The sequence below is a fragment of the Cavia porcellus genome, unplaced genomic scaffold (assembly GCF_034190915.1).
Source record: "Cavia porcellus strain 051 isolate PalLab524CR breed Dunkin Hartley unplaced genomic scaffold, mCavPor4.1 scaffold_6, whole genome shotgun sequence".
Classification (NCBI taxonomy): Eukaryota; Metazoa; Chordata; class Mammalia; order Rodentia; family Caviidae; genus Cavia; species Cavia porcellus.
Window position 1 is genome coordinate 2,352,644 of NW_026947489.1, and position 17,004 is coordinate 2,369,647.

At 43.8% G+C, this 17,004-nt stretch overlaps 1 protein-coding gene across 6 annotated transcripts in view; it reads left to right on the top strand.

Moving 5' to 3' along the window:
• The window catches only part of Oca2 (OCA2 melanosomal transmembrane protein), a 310,843-nt gene that overhangs the window by 126,950 nt on the left and 166,889 nt on the right, over positions 1-17,004 (top strand). For all 6 annotated transcript variants that reach the window (XM_063249815.1, XM_063249819.1, XM_063249816.1 and 3 more), the window contains exons 15-17: positions 10,738-10,870; positions 13,322-13,469; positions 15,847-15,904. In XM_063249815.1, coding sequence (XP_063105885.1) covers positions 10,738-10,870; positions 13,322-13,469; positions 15,847-15,904 — 339 coding nt within the window. The remainder of the gene's footprint in view (positions 1-10,737; positions 10,871-13,321; positions 13,470-15,846; positions 15,905-17,004) is intronic.

Consider the following 17,004-nt stretch of genomic DNA (forward strand, 5'->3'; position numbering starts at 1 on the left):
TGCACCCACGGAGGGACCAGTCCCTGCTCCATGGCAGTATTTAAAGGGTCGCTTGAACCCCCAGCCACTTACGTTAGAAAGGAAGTGTCTGAAACCTATGACTTCGGAAAATCGAGTCTTTCAGCTTTCCTGAAAGTACCCTCCCGTTCTCTGCTGGTTGGTACTTTAGCAGTGTCCCTTCCCGTTCGCTTGATGTCCCCTGTGGGTATCTAGCTCTGTGCCTCTCAGGATCCGAGGTCTTGGGCTCTTCGTTTCCCATCCTGTCCTCTTGGCCGGCTTCTCTGCAGGAGGCAGCCCCTTCTGGCTGGCTCTGTCTGCTGTGTGCTGGGCTCTCCCACCCGCTGTGCGTCACAGACTGTTATATCCTTGAGGTCCAGGTGTGGCAGTGGTACCGCCAGCTGCATTGCTGGTGCCCTGTGAGTCACACCTGTCACACACCAGGGTTCTTTCCTTACCAAGCGTCCTGGCTGGATTCTCTGTTCCAGTTATACTCTGTATTTTAGCCAAACATTCAACACACTCAGCTTAACTGCGAAAACATTCCTCGAGTTTTTTATTTAAAAGAATTTAGGAAACTATGAAAGGACTGAACTGCTTGCATGGGCTCATCACAGACTTACCCAGAAAATAATACCAGTGGGCCAGGAATTCCGGGCCACATGCTCATACATTCATGTAGCTGATGAAGCTAGAATGCTCTTGTCTGACTTCCCAGGAGCTTCTTTATTGGTGGTTTCACTGAATGTTCACATTCAGCCGCGTAATCCATCAAATAATGACAGTGTGGAAAACTAAGAAGCCAACCGCTGAGTGGAGCCCAAAATAAGACTTGTGAGGGGCAAAGTAGCAGCAGCACCGTGCAAGAGAAAGGGCTGCATTTGAGTCTGGTGTTGACGTGCGATGGGGTGACTGATTTTGTTACTGAACATTAGAAAAGGTGTCTAGAAAGCTCCAGAGGCACCTAGTACGCTCCCTGGAAACATTCTGTCTCACTGTCGGTGAGTCTGCCGGGGTCGTTTCTTACAGCTAGCGGTTTGAATTTTTCCACTCTCCCTTGTAAGTTACCCAGCACAGTTTCAGGAACAGCCGGACACTGACTCAGGGCTGCACCCTCGCTGTGGTTCACGCCCGGGTCCTCCTTAGACCTTCTTGTTTTCATGTATTTACTCACCGTTTTTAATTCCATCGCCACCATTTCTAATGGGCAAAACTTCACGGACATTACATCCCAAGCAGACCCAAAACTCAGGATACAAATACCTACCTTTGTGGGGCATGTTTCCTAAAAAGTGTTAACAGTTACATTTCAGGCCTAGTTGCTGAAAAGACAGATACTAATATTATACTTTTGAACATACACTCTGACCCAAAAGTTCATTTTTTTGCTTCTGATTTTAAGGGAAATTAAAACATTTCATAGGCTCATAAAAGCAGCATAGGCATTTTTCAAACAGATGTATGAGTTATAAACTTTATAGATGAATACGCAACTATATTCCCTTGAAGAACTCCCTGAGTAATATGGACTATCAGAAAACTAGGAAATTCTTCCTCTCTCTCTTCCTTTTTTATTTTAATGAGAAAAAATAAAAATGACAAAAAAGAGTTTCAAAACAGGCTAGTAGGAGAATGGTGTTAATACATTGTGCATTGTTACTGTGATTTTTTGGATGCTGTTGTAGAGTGTGGTGTCTCTAATTTCTCTCTGTGTTTGTTGCTTGTTTACAGAACTGCTCTTGAGTTTCGCGTGTTGACTTTATATCCAGCTACACTGCTAAATTTGGTTATTAAGTCTACAAGTCTTTTGGTGGAGTTTTTGGGGTCTTCTATGTAGGGTATCATGTCGTCTGCAAATAATGATAATTTAACTTCTTCCTTTTATATTCTTATTCTTTTTACTTTTTCTCTTGTCTAGTTGCTCTGGCTATGTTTCCAGAACTACACTGAATAGGACTGGTGACAGTGGACATCCTTATCTTGTTTCTGATTTTAGAATGAAAGCTTTCAGTTTTTGACTATTTAGGATGATGTTAGCTACTACTGGTTGTGATAGACAGCTTTTATGAGATTGAGATAAATACCATCTATCCAAATTTTTTAGAGTTTTTAAAACTCTAAAAATGTGCAATATCACAAATGGATATTGCACATTGTCAAATTCTTTTTCTGCCTCTATTGAGTTGATCAAGTGATTTTTGTCTTTGGTTCTGTTGATATAGTGCATTACATTTACTGATTTGCATGTGTGGAACCATTCCTGCATCTCTTGGATGAATCCTGCTTGGCTAAGGTGTATAATCTTGATGATTTGTTGCATTCTGTTTGCCAGCATCTTATTGAGGATTTTTGCATCTGTGTTCATTAGGGAGAGTGGCCTGTAGCTTTATTTTTTTTTTAGTTGGGTTCATCTCTGGTTTTGGAATCAGAGTAATACTTGCTCCCAGGAATGATTTTGGAAGCACTGCTTCCCTCTCCATTTCTGTAAAGAGCTTCAGCATTAGTGGCATTAGTTCGTCTCCAGATTTCTTTCTTTTTTTTTTTTAATTTTATTTAAGGAGAAAAGAAAAAAAAAAGCAGAGAAAGGGTACAAGTTATACAGATTTGCAGAAAAAAAATGAACAGTAGGAAATCACTAGTTAATGGATTACATATTGTCATCTTAGAAATAATTGTTCAAGTCACAAAATTAAAGCTTGTAAAGTGGACATTCCATCAATGATACTGCAAACAGTTCTGTTCAATGATCCAATAAAACTCTGTGATATCATTTTCTATCTTATACACTTAAATATACATGCAGTTATATAGTTTAGAGCACTTTCTTTTCCTCTCTTTTGTACAATGACTATTACACATTTTGGGTTTCATTGCTCCCACGGTTCTTATTACTTTTTTGGAAGAGAGTAAAACCAAATGTGACATAACAGAACAGAATCGGTCAAGTCAAAAGGGTGGACATAATAGAAAATGTGAAAACATAATACAAGGTGATCAACAATGGTTACCATAATGCCTCCCGCTATCTCTAATAGAATTGCCTATATCGTTAGTTATAATACAATTGAACAAAACAGTAAAGAATAAAACTGACAAAACCAAAACATTGGAGACATTGTAGGTCTTCAAAAGTAGATAAAAGTCAACGAGAATGGGCGTTATAATGAATCTCATTATCTTCACAGCTGATGCCTAAATTTTCGAACCTGATACTATCCAGCAAAACAGAATAGGGGAACTTCAGTTAAAAACCAGATGGTGAGAGTAATACAGGGCTTTAAATCGAGGTAATGGAAAGTCAAAGTGGGTTACTATAATATATCCTGCTATTTTTTTTCCTTTAATTAAAAGGATAAAAATAAAAAAGTAAATAATGAAGTGGAGATTGAGATAAAAGAGGGCATAACAACGAAACAGCACAGATCAAAACATAACCATTTAAACAGAATAGTGTTTCACCACCAGATAATCCTGACCTAAAAGTAGTTACCATATTGTCTCTTTCCTTGAAATCCTTGAGTACAACTTTGTATACTGTAGCATTAAGTATATCAAAACAATGTAAAACCATTTAAGAGAATGACAACATTACAGAGTATTTAGAATCGACTAACAGAAAATGAACAATGGTTTCTGTATAATCTCCTTGTCTTTAAAAGGTTTTTGCTTATACTATCGTACATAATAAAATCCAGTAAGATACAACCTATTTAGACCATTGGAGACAGAAGGACAAAAGCTAGATGAGACTTCAAAACAAGATGATACTAAATCAGTATTACCTATTAAGATGTCATTTTCTCCAAAATAGCTGTTCCTATCATCCAATCTTCTCTGCCTCATTTCTGTTGAGCTCTTTTTCTGTCATTAGTTGTCAGTTTGTCTTCTTCATTTTGTTCTCTGCTCCATTCGTTGTGGCCTCCCTGCCACTATTTCTGGATTCTTTGTATTTTTCTTTTTTTAGAATATCCTGCAATACTCTCTGTAGAGTTGAATTGGTGGTTGCAAATTCCCCCAGTTCCTCTTTATCCTGGAAGCACCTTGTTTTTCCATCAATTTCCAGGGACAGTTGTGCAGGATATCTCAATCTTGGCTGGAGATTATTATCTTTCAAAGCTTGAATTACTTCCCCCCACGCTCTTCGTGATTTGATGGTTTGTGCAGAGAAATCTGCTGTAATTCTGATGGGTGTTCCCTTGTAAGTGGTCTGTTTCTTGTCTCTGACAGCTTTTAATATTCTGTTCTTGTATTGAATTTCTGGAATTTTTATTATTATATGCCTGGGTGTTGCTCTGTTTGGGTTGTAGGTAGCTGGGGTCCTGTATGCCTCATACATCTGAGTATCTTTACCTTTTGCTAAATTAGGAAAATTCTCCTGGATTATTTCTGTGAGTAGCTTTTGTAGTTCATTTGTTTGTGTCCCTACTTCTTCTTTTATGTTCTTAATCCTTAAGTTATGGCTCCTCTTATCATCTTCTTGTCTTTGTATTATTGCTGTTTGTTTCTTTGTTATTTTTAAGAAGTTTTTCATTTCATTCTCCCATATTACAATTCTGCCCTCCAGTTCAGATAGTCTGTCCTTAGTTTCTTTCAAGCTGTTATGCCAGTCTTCGATAGACTTCTTGGTTTCTTGGTAGTCCCTTTGAACCTGCTTCACGTATTCTATGCTTTCCCTGTTTTTTCCATCAAACAATTCTCCCCTCTTTTTCTGTTCTTCCATTCCACCATCTGTTTTTTTCTTGGGAGGTGCTTAGCATTTCTCTAACTATTTTGCATACTTCTAGCTTCAGGTTGTTGATAACTTCATTCCTGAATTGGTCTATGAGGCTCTCTATATGGCGCTTTATGTCTATTGGTGCGGTGTCCGCTATTGCCTGTTTCTCAGAATTGGGGGCCGAGGAGCCTTTCTTGTTGCTGCCTCTTCCCATATTCTCTGTTCCTTATATATGCAAGCTTATATGAGAGGCCCAGCTTCTCTCCCTGTCAGCCACAGCCTGATCGAATTGTGCGGGTTAGGTGTTCCCACTCACCCCTGTGCACCAGGCAGCCTATGCGGGGCCCGCCCCTCCCAGCCTCCGTCAGGCTCTGGGATCTGGGTTGGGCCAGCCTACGGGGTCCACCGGCAGCATCACGCAGGCCAGGCACTTTTCACCAATCCTGCCTGAGAGGGGGATGTGTGGCTGGAGTCGCCACCGTGCCCTGCTCCTGCAGGACTGCTTGGGCCCAGAAAGTCCGCTGGAGTCAAACTGTGTGGAGTGTCAGTTTCTCTCACTCACCTCACCACAAGTCAGTACATGCCTCCCTGCCCGTCCTGTTTTCGACTCCGTTCGCAGACTCTCGTTCTCAGAGCTTCCGCGCATCTCTCTCCTTGCCGAGCCGCTGTGGAGGCAGCCAGCCACCGCGCGGCAGGTAACCCAAATCGCGGCTTCCAATGGTGCGGGGTCCAGCCTCAGCAGCGAGGCTTTTCTGTTCCTGTTTTAGCACCAGGACTGCATTCCAAGTTGGTTTCTCTCAGCCGAGTTCGTTCCTGAGTCAGCAGAGCATAACTCCACCTGCTTATGTCTCTTTAGTCCGCACCATACCTGGCTTCTGAGCCTACTTTTTTCAGAGAGCCTCCGGTAGTTGCTGTTATCTGTCTGCCATGTTCTCCCAGAAGTCCTCGTCTCCGGATTTCTTGTGGAATTCAACAGTGAATCTCTCAGGGCCTGGGATTTTCTTTGTTGGTGAATGTTTAATTATGTTTTCAATTTCATTGGCTGAGATCAGGTTATTTAGAATTTTTATATCTTCTTGATTTAGTTTTGGCAATTTGATAGTGTCTACGAATCTATCCATTTCTTCTGTGTTTTCCATCCCATTAAAATATAGGTTGTTACAGTAGGTACTGATGATCTCCTGAAATTCTGTGGGACCCATTGTGATATCTCTCTTCTGATTCCAAATGGCTTGAATTTGTGTTTTTTATTTCCTTTTTTTTTGATGAGGTTAGCCGATGGTTTGTCAATTTTATTTATTCTTTCAAAGAACCAATTTTTTGATTCATTGTTTCTTTGTACTGTTTTCTTAGCCTCAATTGCATTCATCTCCCCCTTTATCTTTATAATTTCTTCCTTCATATGAGCTTTGGGTTTGATTTGTTCTTCTTTTTCTAGAAGTTTGAGGTTCAATTTGAGCTTGTTCTGTTTTCCTGATATGAGAGTTCATTACTATAAATTTTCCTTGTAGGACTGTTTTCACTGCATCCCATAAGCTCTGGTATGTTATGCTGGCATTATCATTTAATTGTATATACTGTTTAATTTCATCTTTAATTTCCTCCATGACCCATTGGTTGTTTAGAAGAGTATTGTTTAATTTCCATGTGTTTATGGAGTTTTTGTGGGTTTTTTTGTCATTGATTTTCAGTTTCATTGTGCTATGGTCAGATAATAAGCATGAGATGATTTCATTTCTACATTTACTTAAACATGTTTTACAGGCTATGTGGTCTATTTTGGAGAACATCCCATGTCCAGCTGTGAAGAATGCATATTCTGATGTCTTGGGATGGAACGTTTTATAGATATCTACCAAGTACATTTGATCACAAGTTGGGTTTAGTTCTGGTATTTCTTTGTTGATTTTTTGTCTGATTGATCTATCTACTTGTGAGAGTGGAATATTAAGGTCTCCCACTACAATTGTGCTAGTACTTGTGTTGTTTTTCATGTCTGTTAATATTTGTTTTATGTAGTTGGGTGAACTGGTATTGGGTGCATATATATTTATGATTATTATCTCTTCTTGGAGTTTTCCCTTAACAAGTATGTATTGTCTTTTTTTGTCTCTTTCAATTAGTTTTGGCTTAACATTTGCATTGTCTGCAAATAGGATAGCTACTCTTGCTTTTTCCTCGATTCCTATGGCATAGAGAATTGTTTTCCATCTTTTGACTTTAAAGCTATGAATTTCTTTTTGGGTTAAGTGTATTTCTTGAACGCAGCATATTGTTGGATCTTGTTTCTTGATCCATTCTGCCAGTCTGTTTCTTTTGACTGGTGAGTTGAGACCATTTACATTCATACTTATAACTGATATGCATTGGCTTATCTTTTTCATGTTTTTGGTTCCTTTTCTCCTCTGTTTTTGCTTGCCCTGTCTGAAAGCATTGTTCTGTTGGTGTTCATGTGTTTTCAGTCTTCGTTATCTCTTTCTTATATGTCCTTCAGAGCATTCTGTAGAGCTGGCTTGATGATCATAAATTCTTCAGTTGTTCTTTGTCATGGAAGTATCTTACTTTTCTATTAATTTTGAAAAATAGTATTGTGGAGTACATTGGTCTGGGTTAAAGATTGTTTTCTTTTAGAGCTTGAAATGCCTCACTCTGAGCTCTCCTTGATTTGAGGGTTTGTGTTGAGCAGTCTGCTGTGATTCTGATGAGTTTTCCTTTATAGGTGATTTGTTTCCTTTCTCTAGACACTTTTAGTATTCTATTCTTGTGCTTAAATTTTGGAATCTTGATTGATATGTGCTTTGGTGTAGATTTATTTTTATCATGGATATTTGGAATTATATATGCTTCATTTACTTGCATGTAAAATTCTTTATTCATGTTTGGGAAGTTTTCTGCCATTATTTCTGTGAAGTTTTTTTCTTATGTCTTTTGTACTGTCTCTGACTTTTTCACCAACTCCAAGCAATATTACATTGTGTTTTTTTGCTTCATTTTGTAGCTGCTGGATTGATTTTTCATAGTCTTTTGTTATTTTTAAGATATCTTTATTTTCATTGTCACTAGTTGCAATCCTGTCTTCTGGATCTAATATTCTATCCTCTCCTTCATTCAATCTGCTTCATATACTTTCAGTGGAGTTTTTAATTTCCTGGGCTTCTGTTTGTATCTCTTTCATGGATTCTATTTCTTTCCTATGCTGGACTTTCATGTTTTCCATTGTTTCTAATTTTTAAATATGTGTCTGCTTTAATGTCATTTTGATCATCATTTCTTTTTTCACCTTAGATATTGTTTTTCCTATAGCCTCTTAATTTTTTTCCATTTTTATTACTATAATTGCAGAAAGTTCCAGTGGTTGGCTTTTGATTTCATTTATCTTATTGAGTTCTAGACTTGTCTTGGATGGGCTGGAGGTCTGGGTTGCATTTTGCTTCTGTCTGTCTTGGCATTTTCTGTCTTACGTTTTTTGTATTCTTTTGTGTTCTGTGTTAGTGCTTATAGATTTCATCTGGTAGATAGCTTTATCCCTAGTATCAAAGCTTCCCTAGGAAATGACGGTTCCAAAGGGATATCTTCTAGATGGGGGTGTTTCTTGGTATTTGTGTCTATCTGAAGAACTTACCTTCCCAATGTGTTGAGGATGCAAAGTTGTTACCTGTTTGGCTCAGCACCCAGTCCTCTGGCACTGGATCAGGGTGATGGTAACGATCCCACTCAATCACAGTGTTTTCATACAGGAGAGAAAAACTGATTATAGCAGGTATGATGTCCTGGCCAAAGTAGGATAGTTAACAATAACAACAGTCTCAAGCACAGCCTGGCTACTGGCAAACTGTGGTAACCAGGAGTCTGATACTTTGAACCATGGGAGCAAATTCTCCAATTGTATAACAGAATCCAGCATATACTAGGAACCTGTAGGAATGATTTTCCCTTTAGTGGGGTGATTTTACCCTGTTGTGTGTAAGGAGGGGATTAAAGGAATAGGGGGCAAGACAGAGAGATGGATGAGAGCCAGTGTAGTAGGAGCAAGGCTGGAGGGCATGATGATCACCCCAGTTCTGGGAAACTGGAAGATGAGGAGGGAAAGAATGGAAGAGGAAGCAGAGGAATGAAGGGAACCGAGCAGAGAAGAGACAATGTCTGTTCACGTGAAAGTATCATAAAACCATGCAAGAAGTTGGCAAAAGAAGGCAAATAGATAAAAAAGGAAGATAGTAAATCTAAGTCATTAAAGAAAAAGAAAAGAAAGGGGGAGAGAGGAAAAAAGAGACTAAAAACAGAAAACAAAAATAACCCTGTAAAATAAAACAAGACCAAGTCAACTAAGTAGAAAATGTTAGGAAGTAAGTCATTGCCTTCAACTAAGTAGAAAAAGGAAAAAACACACAGAGCAGGCTGTGTGCAACCCACAGCTGCGATGATCTCCTTGCGTGCTTTCTTCCTTGTTTGAGACAGGGTCTGACTATACAGTTCAGGCTGGACTTGAACTTCCAGGGATCCTCCTGCCTCAGCCTTCTGAGTGCTGAGATTACAGGCACACAGCTAGACAGGTAATGAATTCTTGTACAACCATTCAGAGCATTGCAAGAGTCTCACATTTATCTTTTCCTGTCTTTGGCTATGCAGATAATTATGAGATTGAGAATTTCAGGTGATCATTCATTGGCAAGCCCAGCACGTTGACACAGCTCCTAGTAGTGCTGTACCTTTAGCAGTGTTAGGAAGTAAGTCTTTGCCCTACAGAGGCATTCCATCCCAGGAGAACATTCGTAAGTCAGATTTGTTCTTAAACCCAATAAAGTGAGTCTTACACATCTTTGACACAAATATATAGTTTAAAGCACACAGAAACCAAATGTAAGTGTCTGTGAAAGCTCCCAACTTGAGTGTTTCTAAGTCGAGGACTTACTGTAAGTGGTTTCGGATCATTTCTAGAACTGAGGTGGTCAAATACAGTTAGTTAATATAGTTTACATCACTCTTTCCAACGCAGGGCTTTGGGAGGTGGGTTTCTAACTCTTACCCTGGGGTCTCTCAGAGCATCCGTGCGAGTTACCACTGCTCTACCTGTGTACATGCCTCTCTTGGCCCCCATGACACAGCTGGACTGTGGTCCTTCACTCTGCAGTGGTCACATACTGCCATTGTGCCTCTGATCCTCTGTGTGGCACTGTAGTCCACGGACTCTCCTGAGTTCTCACAGGTGACCAGTGTCCTGGGGTGAGGATCTCATCTGTCTTCCTTGGGGCTCTCACACATACTTCTCTTAATGTATAAGAGCACAAAATAAATGAAAGAACAAAACCAAAGATGATGCCAACTTATTCCCAGACAAAGTAACCTAGTGGGATTTTACCCATAATAAGGAAATCTTCAGCACTGATCATGGCAGACACTTCCACGGCAGGAGAGGAAGCAGAGGGAAAGAGAGTGCTCCTGCGTAGGACCAGGTGGCAGGTGCTGGTGCTCTGGATGGCCTCAGCCATGATGGTGCCCAGCAGAGGGAAGCCTGCTTTCCTGTTGTGAGAACAGTCCTTCAGATCAGTGGCAGAGACTTCCGTGAAATAGTTATAAGACCCAGGTTAGCTTTAAACAGCTGACTGTGGTCATATTAGTCATGTTTTGCCTTCTCCAGCCTTTTGTCTCCTGATCCTGGGGGAGTCTGTCATGGACAGCCCATGGATCTTGCCACCCCTGGCCAACCTGGAGGGCCAAGTCAAGCCAAGGTCAGAGTCAGATGCAATGGCTTGGTTTTGTTTCCTCCTAAGATGGATTGCCACTCATGTAAGAACTGGTTTTTGGTATGAAAGAAGCAAACCCTTAGCTGTCTGAAGTCATCATGAGGGTCCCTGCTCTTCCTTGGACTTTGTGCTGGGCTCCATGTCCTCTCCCTAGGGTCCCCAGTCTGTGTTGTGCCCATCTCCCCACTCCTGGCCTCGGCCCTCCTTGTATCCTGATGTGGGGACCTGTACCAGCGCAGGAGAGAGCTCCGTCTGTCATTCATTTTTTTTTTCTCTTCCCAGGGCCTGGACTTCGCCAAATTCACAGCACACATGTTTGTTGGGATTTGCCTTGTTCTCCTGGTCTCCTTTCCACTCCTCAGACTCCTTTACTGGAACAAAAAGCTTTATAATAAGGAGCCGAGTGAGCTTGTTGGTGAGTATAAGCGTCTCCTCTGCAGCCTCAAGCTTCATTCTTGGCACATTGCTTTACTCTCCAGAGGGGGTTCTTACACACGGGCCGGAGGTGTTGTCACAGGGAGTATGTCAGGCCAGTATCTTTCGTTGGGATGCTGCCTGCTTGGGGCCAGTGAGCCCTTACCCTCCTTTCCACGTGGCTTCCTTCTCTCCCAGGTAAATCCCCTCAGAACCAAGTGTCTCTTTCCACACCTAGGAATCCAGGACTGTGCTACCCAAGAACCAGTGGACAGGCTGAGTCAAAGAGGGCAGCTCATCCATGTGACCTGCTGACAGGTGGAGAGGAATAGACACTGGCTGTGCACAAAGGGCTTCCGGCTGTCTCTGAGGGTCCTCTGTGTCAGAGGGCCCAGGGGCCAGAGGCAACATCACAGGCACTGTAACTGGCTTCTGTCTCTGCTTTTCCAAGCGTGAGGCTGGATAGGACCCCAGCTGTGCCACATGGATGTGTATGCTTTTTTAAGCTGGTTGGTGGCCCTTCACCATTATGTCCTTGGAGAGTGGCTGGGAAGCCTCTGACGCTTATGGCTGAGCTTTCAGTAATGCCTTGTGTAGTGATGTCGGAGCAGAGTGCTTGCCTTATCTGAACTTGTGCTCAAGCCCTGCATCCCCAGGCCTGCCCCAGCGTGGTGCTTTTGTGTTCAGCATTTAGACCACTGTGTCATTGGTTTTCCTTTTCTCTGCCTTCTGTTTCTCTTCATTCTTTTTATGCTCTCATAGCTTCACAGGGGGTTAAATGGAATGTGAGGCCTTTCAGGAGATGTCATGGTGCATGTCTCTGAAGAGGACTTTGAATTACACCCAAGGCGCTTTGCTTTAGTGAGCCACAGTGTGTCTTTGCCAGGCTGAGGTCCTGGAGCAATGCGGGTGCTGCTGAAATCATCCCGCTGCTCCTGGCCTGTCCCTGGTCTCTTGCTCCAAGTCCTGGCAGGGTTCGTGGAGTCCGTGCCCATGTGATGGACTGGTCTTGGCCTCCTCAGCCTTGCAGCAGCTCTGCCATGCAGGAGGTGGTCAGCCCTGCCTACTGAGTGGAGGGCCTTAAACAGTGGTTTTCTTTTTATTTATTTTCTTGTGGAGCTTGTAAGTTTGTGCTGCTCGCGAGTCTCTGAGGCTTCTGTACATCTCGCTTCTGCCCTGAATTGGTTGTTGGGTGCTCTGGCCTGCTTGAAAGGCTGTGGTATTTTACTTTTATCTTTAGTTTTTGTGATATGTAGTGGGAATCCTGGAATATCAGAGGTGAGGTAGTTTGGATCTGAAATGTCTCCCAAGGGCCCGTGTGCTGAAGTCCCTGGCACTGTCCACAGGTGGTGCAGAGTGGGGCCTGGTGGGAAGAATTAGTCACTGGGCCATGCCCTTGAAGGGAGTGTGAGGAGCCCTGGGCCTTGCTCTCTGTCTTTGCTCCCTGGCACTCCTTCACCCTGTGCTCAGAGGAGGGGGCCAGCTACCATGAGCTGAGATCTCCAAAAGCTTAGGTGAACTTTTCCTCTTTACAAGTTGCTTATCTCAGGCATTTTCTTACAGTGACTGCAAGCTCATACAGAATGGTTCTTGAGAATATTGTGCTTTCTTGCATTCTTTTAATGATTATTTTGAGAAGAAATATATATAGTATTTTGTAAAATGGAGGTTAAAGATGTGCTTCCATGGACTGTTTCAAAACGTTAGGACACAATGAATCGATAAACCAGCTCTCTGCTCTTCTCTATAGAAGGTGTCTGCATCCAGTAAGGGAAGCAAATTCTTTGCTGATTTCGACAAGCTGTCAGCCTCTCTTGTGTCACAGACTTGAGCTGCCGCAGGCTTGATAGGGAGGAAGCACCTTTCCCAGCTCCTGTCTCTCGGCAGAGTCCTGCCGAAGGGCCACTGGCTGAGAACTGTGCTGTGTTTCTGGTTTTCCTGCGATTTGTTTCTGAAGTCACCGGAAGCCTGGGCAATTGGCTTCACTCAGTTTCTGTTACCAGAACTGAATCCTGCAGCCTGGATGAGTGTGAAAGGCAGAGGGCCCTCGCTCACTGTCCTGGGGTGGGAGTCCAGGCGTCCAGCACTGGTGCTGGTGAGGCTCTCTTACTTCATCTCAACACAGAAGAGGCTGAGAAAGGGCCGTGATGTCCAGATTTTGGCTGAAATCAAGGCCTACAGAAGGGACGGGCTTGTGGGTACCTTTTTCAATAATGTCTCTTCGAGGGGGGACTTATTCTTTCCCCAAAGAGCTGAAGCTGCGTGACTTTGTTTCCATGTAAACTTTTAAAAGTTAGCTTTGTCATCTGTTCCATGACGATAGCTCATACACTGAGAAAGCCCTTGCTTCGGGCCAAACCCGGCTGGCTGTGCCTGGTCAGCATGCGTGGCGTAGGGAGGTGAGTGCCGCCAGCAGCCAGGCCCTTGCTCCAGCTTCGCTTTTTCTCTGCAGAACTGAAGCACGAGATTCACGTGTGGCGACTGACGGCACAGCGCATCAGCCCAGCCAGCCGCGAGGAGACGGCCGTGCGCAGCCTGCTGCTGCGGAAGGTGCTGGCCCTGGAGCACCTGCTGGCCCAGCGGCTGCACAGCTTCCAGAGGTACCAGACAGGGTCCCGACGCGCCTGCTGCAGCCTTCTCAGCCTCACCGGCTGTGCATGGTGGGACTGCGTGAACCGCTTATCCCGCCACCATCCAAACAGGGTCCAAATGTCGTACACAACGAGTGAGCTAAAATGATCCTTGGTCCAGGCATTCAGGGCAGTACGAAACAGCACACCCTTCATGGGTTACCCGTGCCACTCGGGGCACTAAACACTTTGGTGCACCCTTATGGATGCTCACTTGGTTCTGCACATTGGATGCTGCTTTAAGGAGGAAACAGCGGAGGCTCAGAGGCTTTAAGCAACCTTCCCAGCAACAGCTCAGGACGATGACGCTGAGCTCTGGTCGCAGGCAGTCTTAGCCGCCGGGCTGTGCATCTTACCTTTCCACAAGGATGAAAGCCATTCACTGTAGTGAGTTCTCTGAGAACACTTTCTTCCAGTAGTTGTCTTTTTTCAGTCACTTCGAAGTTTATAGCGCTTTTAATCAATTCATTTCCTGGCATTCATTTTTAATCAAAGTGGAGGCTAAAAGCAGCCATGCCTTGGTGAAGATTTACTGCTCATTAAAACAAGGTGCTGAGCACCAACCCGCAGACCCCTGCAGCTCTGTCAGGAACCCGGAGAGTCCTGAAGGCTCCTGCAGCCCAGCTGGGAGTGGTGGAGGTGACAAGTAGCTCAGCTCAGGCCGAGCACAGAAATGGCTTTGCCAATGGCCTTGTTGATGTAGTTTGCCAGCACAAGCTCACCCCTAAGGTCACCGTGGGAGGAGCACGCCATAGGCCAGCACATTAGATCCAGAGACAGAGCCTAGGGAGAGGCTCTACCCCCACCCACGGTAACAGCTCCGTCCCAGCCCAGAGCCCACCTCAGCTCAGCAATGCTGTAGCAGTGGGTCACTGCCCTCAGCCCCCGGGGTGTCCTGAGGTGCAGCCTGGGGCCAGACTGACTAATTCTTAGCAGGCAGAGGCCTTCAAGAGGACATTTTTAATGAATTAAAGATGCTGGAGTAAATCACGCTGGCTCGGGGAATAAGCACACAGCTGGTGGAGCCCAGGTTATAAGGTGGAGGGGTGGGCCGCAGACTCCGTGTTCCCTCCTGCCCACTCTGTGTGGGTCACACACTGAGGCCTGGGGGCGAGGTTGGCTCCCTGAGGTCGCACATGCATCAAAGGGCAGAGTGGAACGAGCCTCTAAGGCAGTGCTGGCTCTGCAGGATTCGTTTTCAATTTCTTTTAAGAAGTTTTCCTCAGCATCCTTTGGCTAGTTCCACTCTGCTGTCCCCCAGGGCCTGAGGCTGCATGATCTCTCTCCTTTGAAGCGCACTAAAAAGACCTTCTTTACTGTTTAGCTTCTCTCCCCAAACCGGTCTGGGCGGAAATCAACCAGAAAAGCTGTGCTGAGTTGGAACGATTAAAAGGAAAGGCAAAGGGAAGGGTGGGTGGTTTCCAGAGCAGAGAAGGATTGCCACACGGAAGCAAGGACACAGGCATAAATTTTTTTTTTGTCTTTTTAAGGTAAGGTCTCATTATGCAGTTCAGGCTGACCCTGAGCTCACTTTGTAGCTCAGGCTGGTCTTGAACTTGCAATGATTCTCCTGCCTCTGCCTCCCGAGTGCTGGGCTTACAGACATACACCACCACACCTGGCATAAATTCTTGAGATTGATCTTCTCTTGATAAAAATTATTGTCAAAGCAAGTGGCATTTCTTTTACCACTTTTTTAGGCAGTTGTAAAGAGTTGAAGGGGTGCAGTGTTCTAATTTTGGGATCAGAAACTCAGGACGTACCATCACTAGCTTACATCTGCGGGTTTCACAGCTGCAGCAATGTGGGTTGAAAATTTTTGAAAAAAATTGTGCTCACACTAGACAGATGCAGACTTTTCTTTCTTTTCACTATGTTACACACCATAGCGTAACAACTGTTTGCATAGCATTTACATTGCACTAGGTATTATAAGTCATCTAGATATTGAAAGTGTGAGGGGCGTGTCCACCAGTTCCGTGGAAATACTGCGTCATTTGGCAGCAAGGCCGTGAGCACTCGGGGGTTTTCGTATTTGCTGTGGTCCTGGAACCAGTTCCTCATCAACACCAAAGGATGCTGTCTATGGAGAGAGGGGAAAGGACACGATGGTCACTGTCCTGTTCACACGCTGACACGTGCTCTGGGTGTTTCCCATGCTCACTCCCTAACATGTGCCTGCACACACACCCCCACACCCACCCACCCATCTAACGCCCTAGTGGTGGCACACTTTGTAGAGTGTGTTTCCTCACGCAGGTGCACAGGCTCAGGCTGTCGGTGGCTGCCCTGTCACCTCTCTGCTTCACATAGCTAGGGATTGATGTGCTGTTGTTGTCTCTTTTAGACAAATCTCACAAGAAGATAAAAACTGGGAGACCAATATCCAGGAGCTACAGAAAAAGGTATCTTGATTTCTTTTCTCAAAAGTTTCTAATTCACCTCTTGTAGACATCTGTAATCAGAGACACCTATAACAGGTCCTCCATGTCTGTGGCTTCTGCATCCATGGAATCAACCAACTAGGGCTGAAAATATTCGAAAATATGATTGTATTGAATGTGAAAGACTCTTCTCACCATCATTCCCTACAGAGTGTGGTGTCGTGGTCGTTTGCGTGGTATGTTCTTCACATCAGGCATCGTAAGTCATCTAGAGACAATTTAGAGCTTGAAGCAGTGTCACACAGGTTCTGTGCAAATAGTGTGCAGCTGTTTTATGTAAAGGACTGAGTATCTGAGGATTTTGGGTCCTAGAACTACTCTCCCATTGGTAATAAAGGATATTTATGTACCTATCAAAACCCAGATGAATTAGACAGACTGATGGGCAGCTGTGCTGGTAGTGATACAGGGGAATGAAACTTCCATCCTACTATGTCCGGTATGAGTTAGTGTCCTCTGAAATCAAAGAATGAATTTTAGGAACAATGGAGGTTCTAAGAGCAGAATATATTTATTAAGAGAAAGAAAGCTTCTGTCTGAGAGAGACAGAAGGGGTCCCGAGTGGGTTGCCAAGGACTCTGTCTTTTTTAGGGACTTTTATAGAGTAAAACCATGAGGTTAAATGGGTCAAAGGTGAGGAAAATGGCAATTTGCACAGTGGACATAAGGCAGGACAGAACTGTGGTCAACCAATAAGATTAATTACTCGTAAAATTGATTAAATTAGGAGCAAATGGGGGAGCGAGTCATGTAGTAAGTGGGTGTGCTTAACAGCAGGGACTTCCTGTAGGGGGCGGGATGCTGCCTCCTGACTTCCTCAGGGTGACAGAGAACCATTTAGACTGTGGATCCTTAGGATGTGGTTGTGCTCAGCTTTGCCTTTTGTCTTGAGATCTGGCCCACAGCAGGAGGTGATTGTCTCTGCCAAGGCTGCAAGGTATCTGAACTTCTGCTCTGGCTCCTTTGAGGCCTATATAATATTTCTAACTAACTCAGCTGCCTGGAACAGTAGGACCATTTTTAATTAAGAACCCAGTGTTGCTGTCAGCTCCTACACGGAG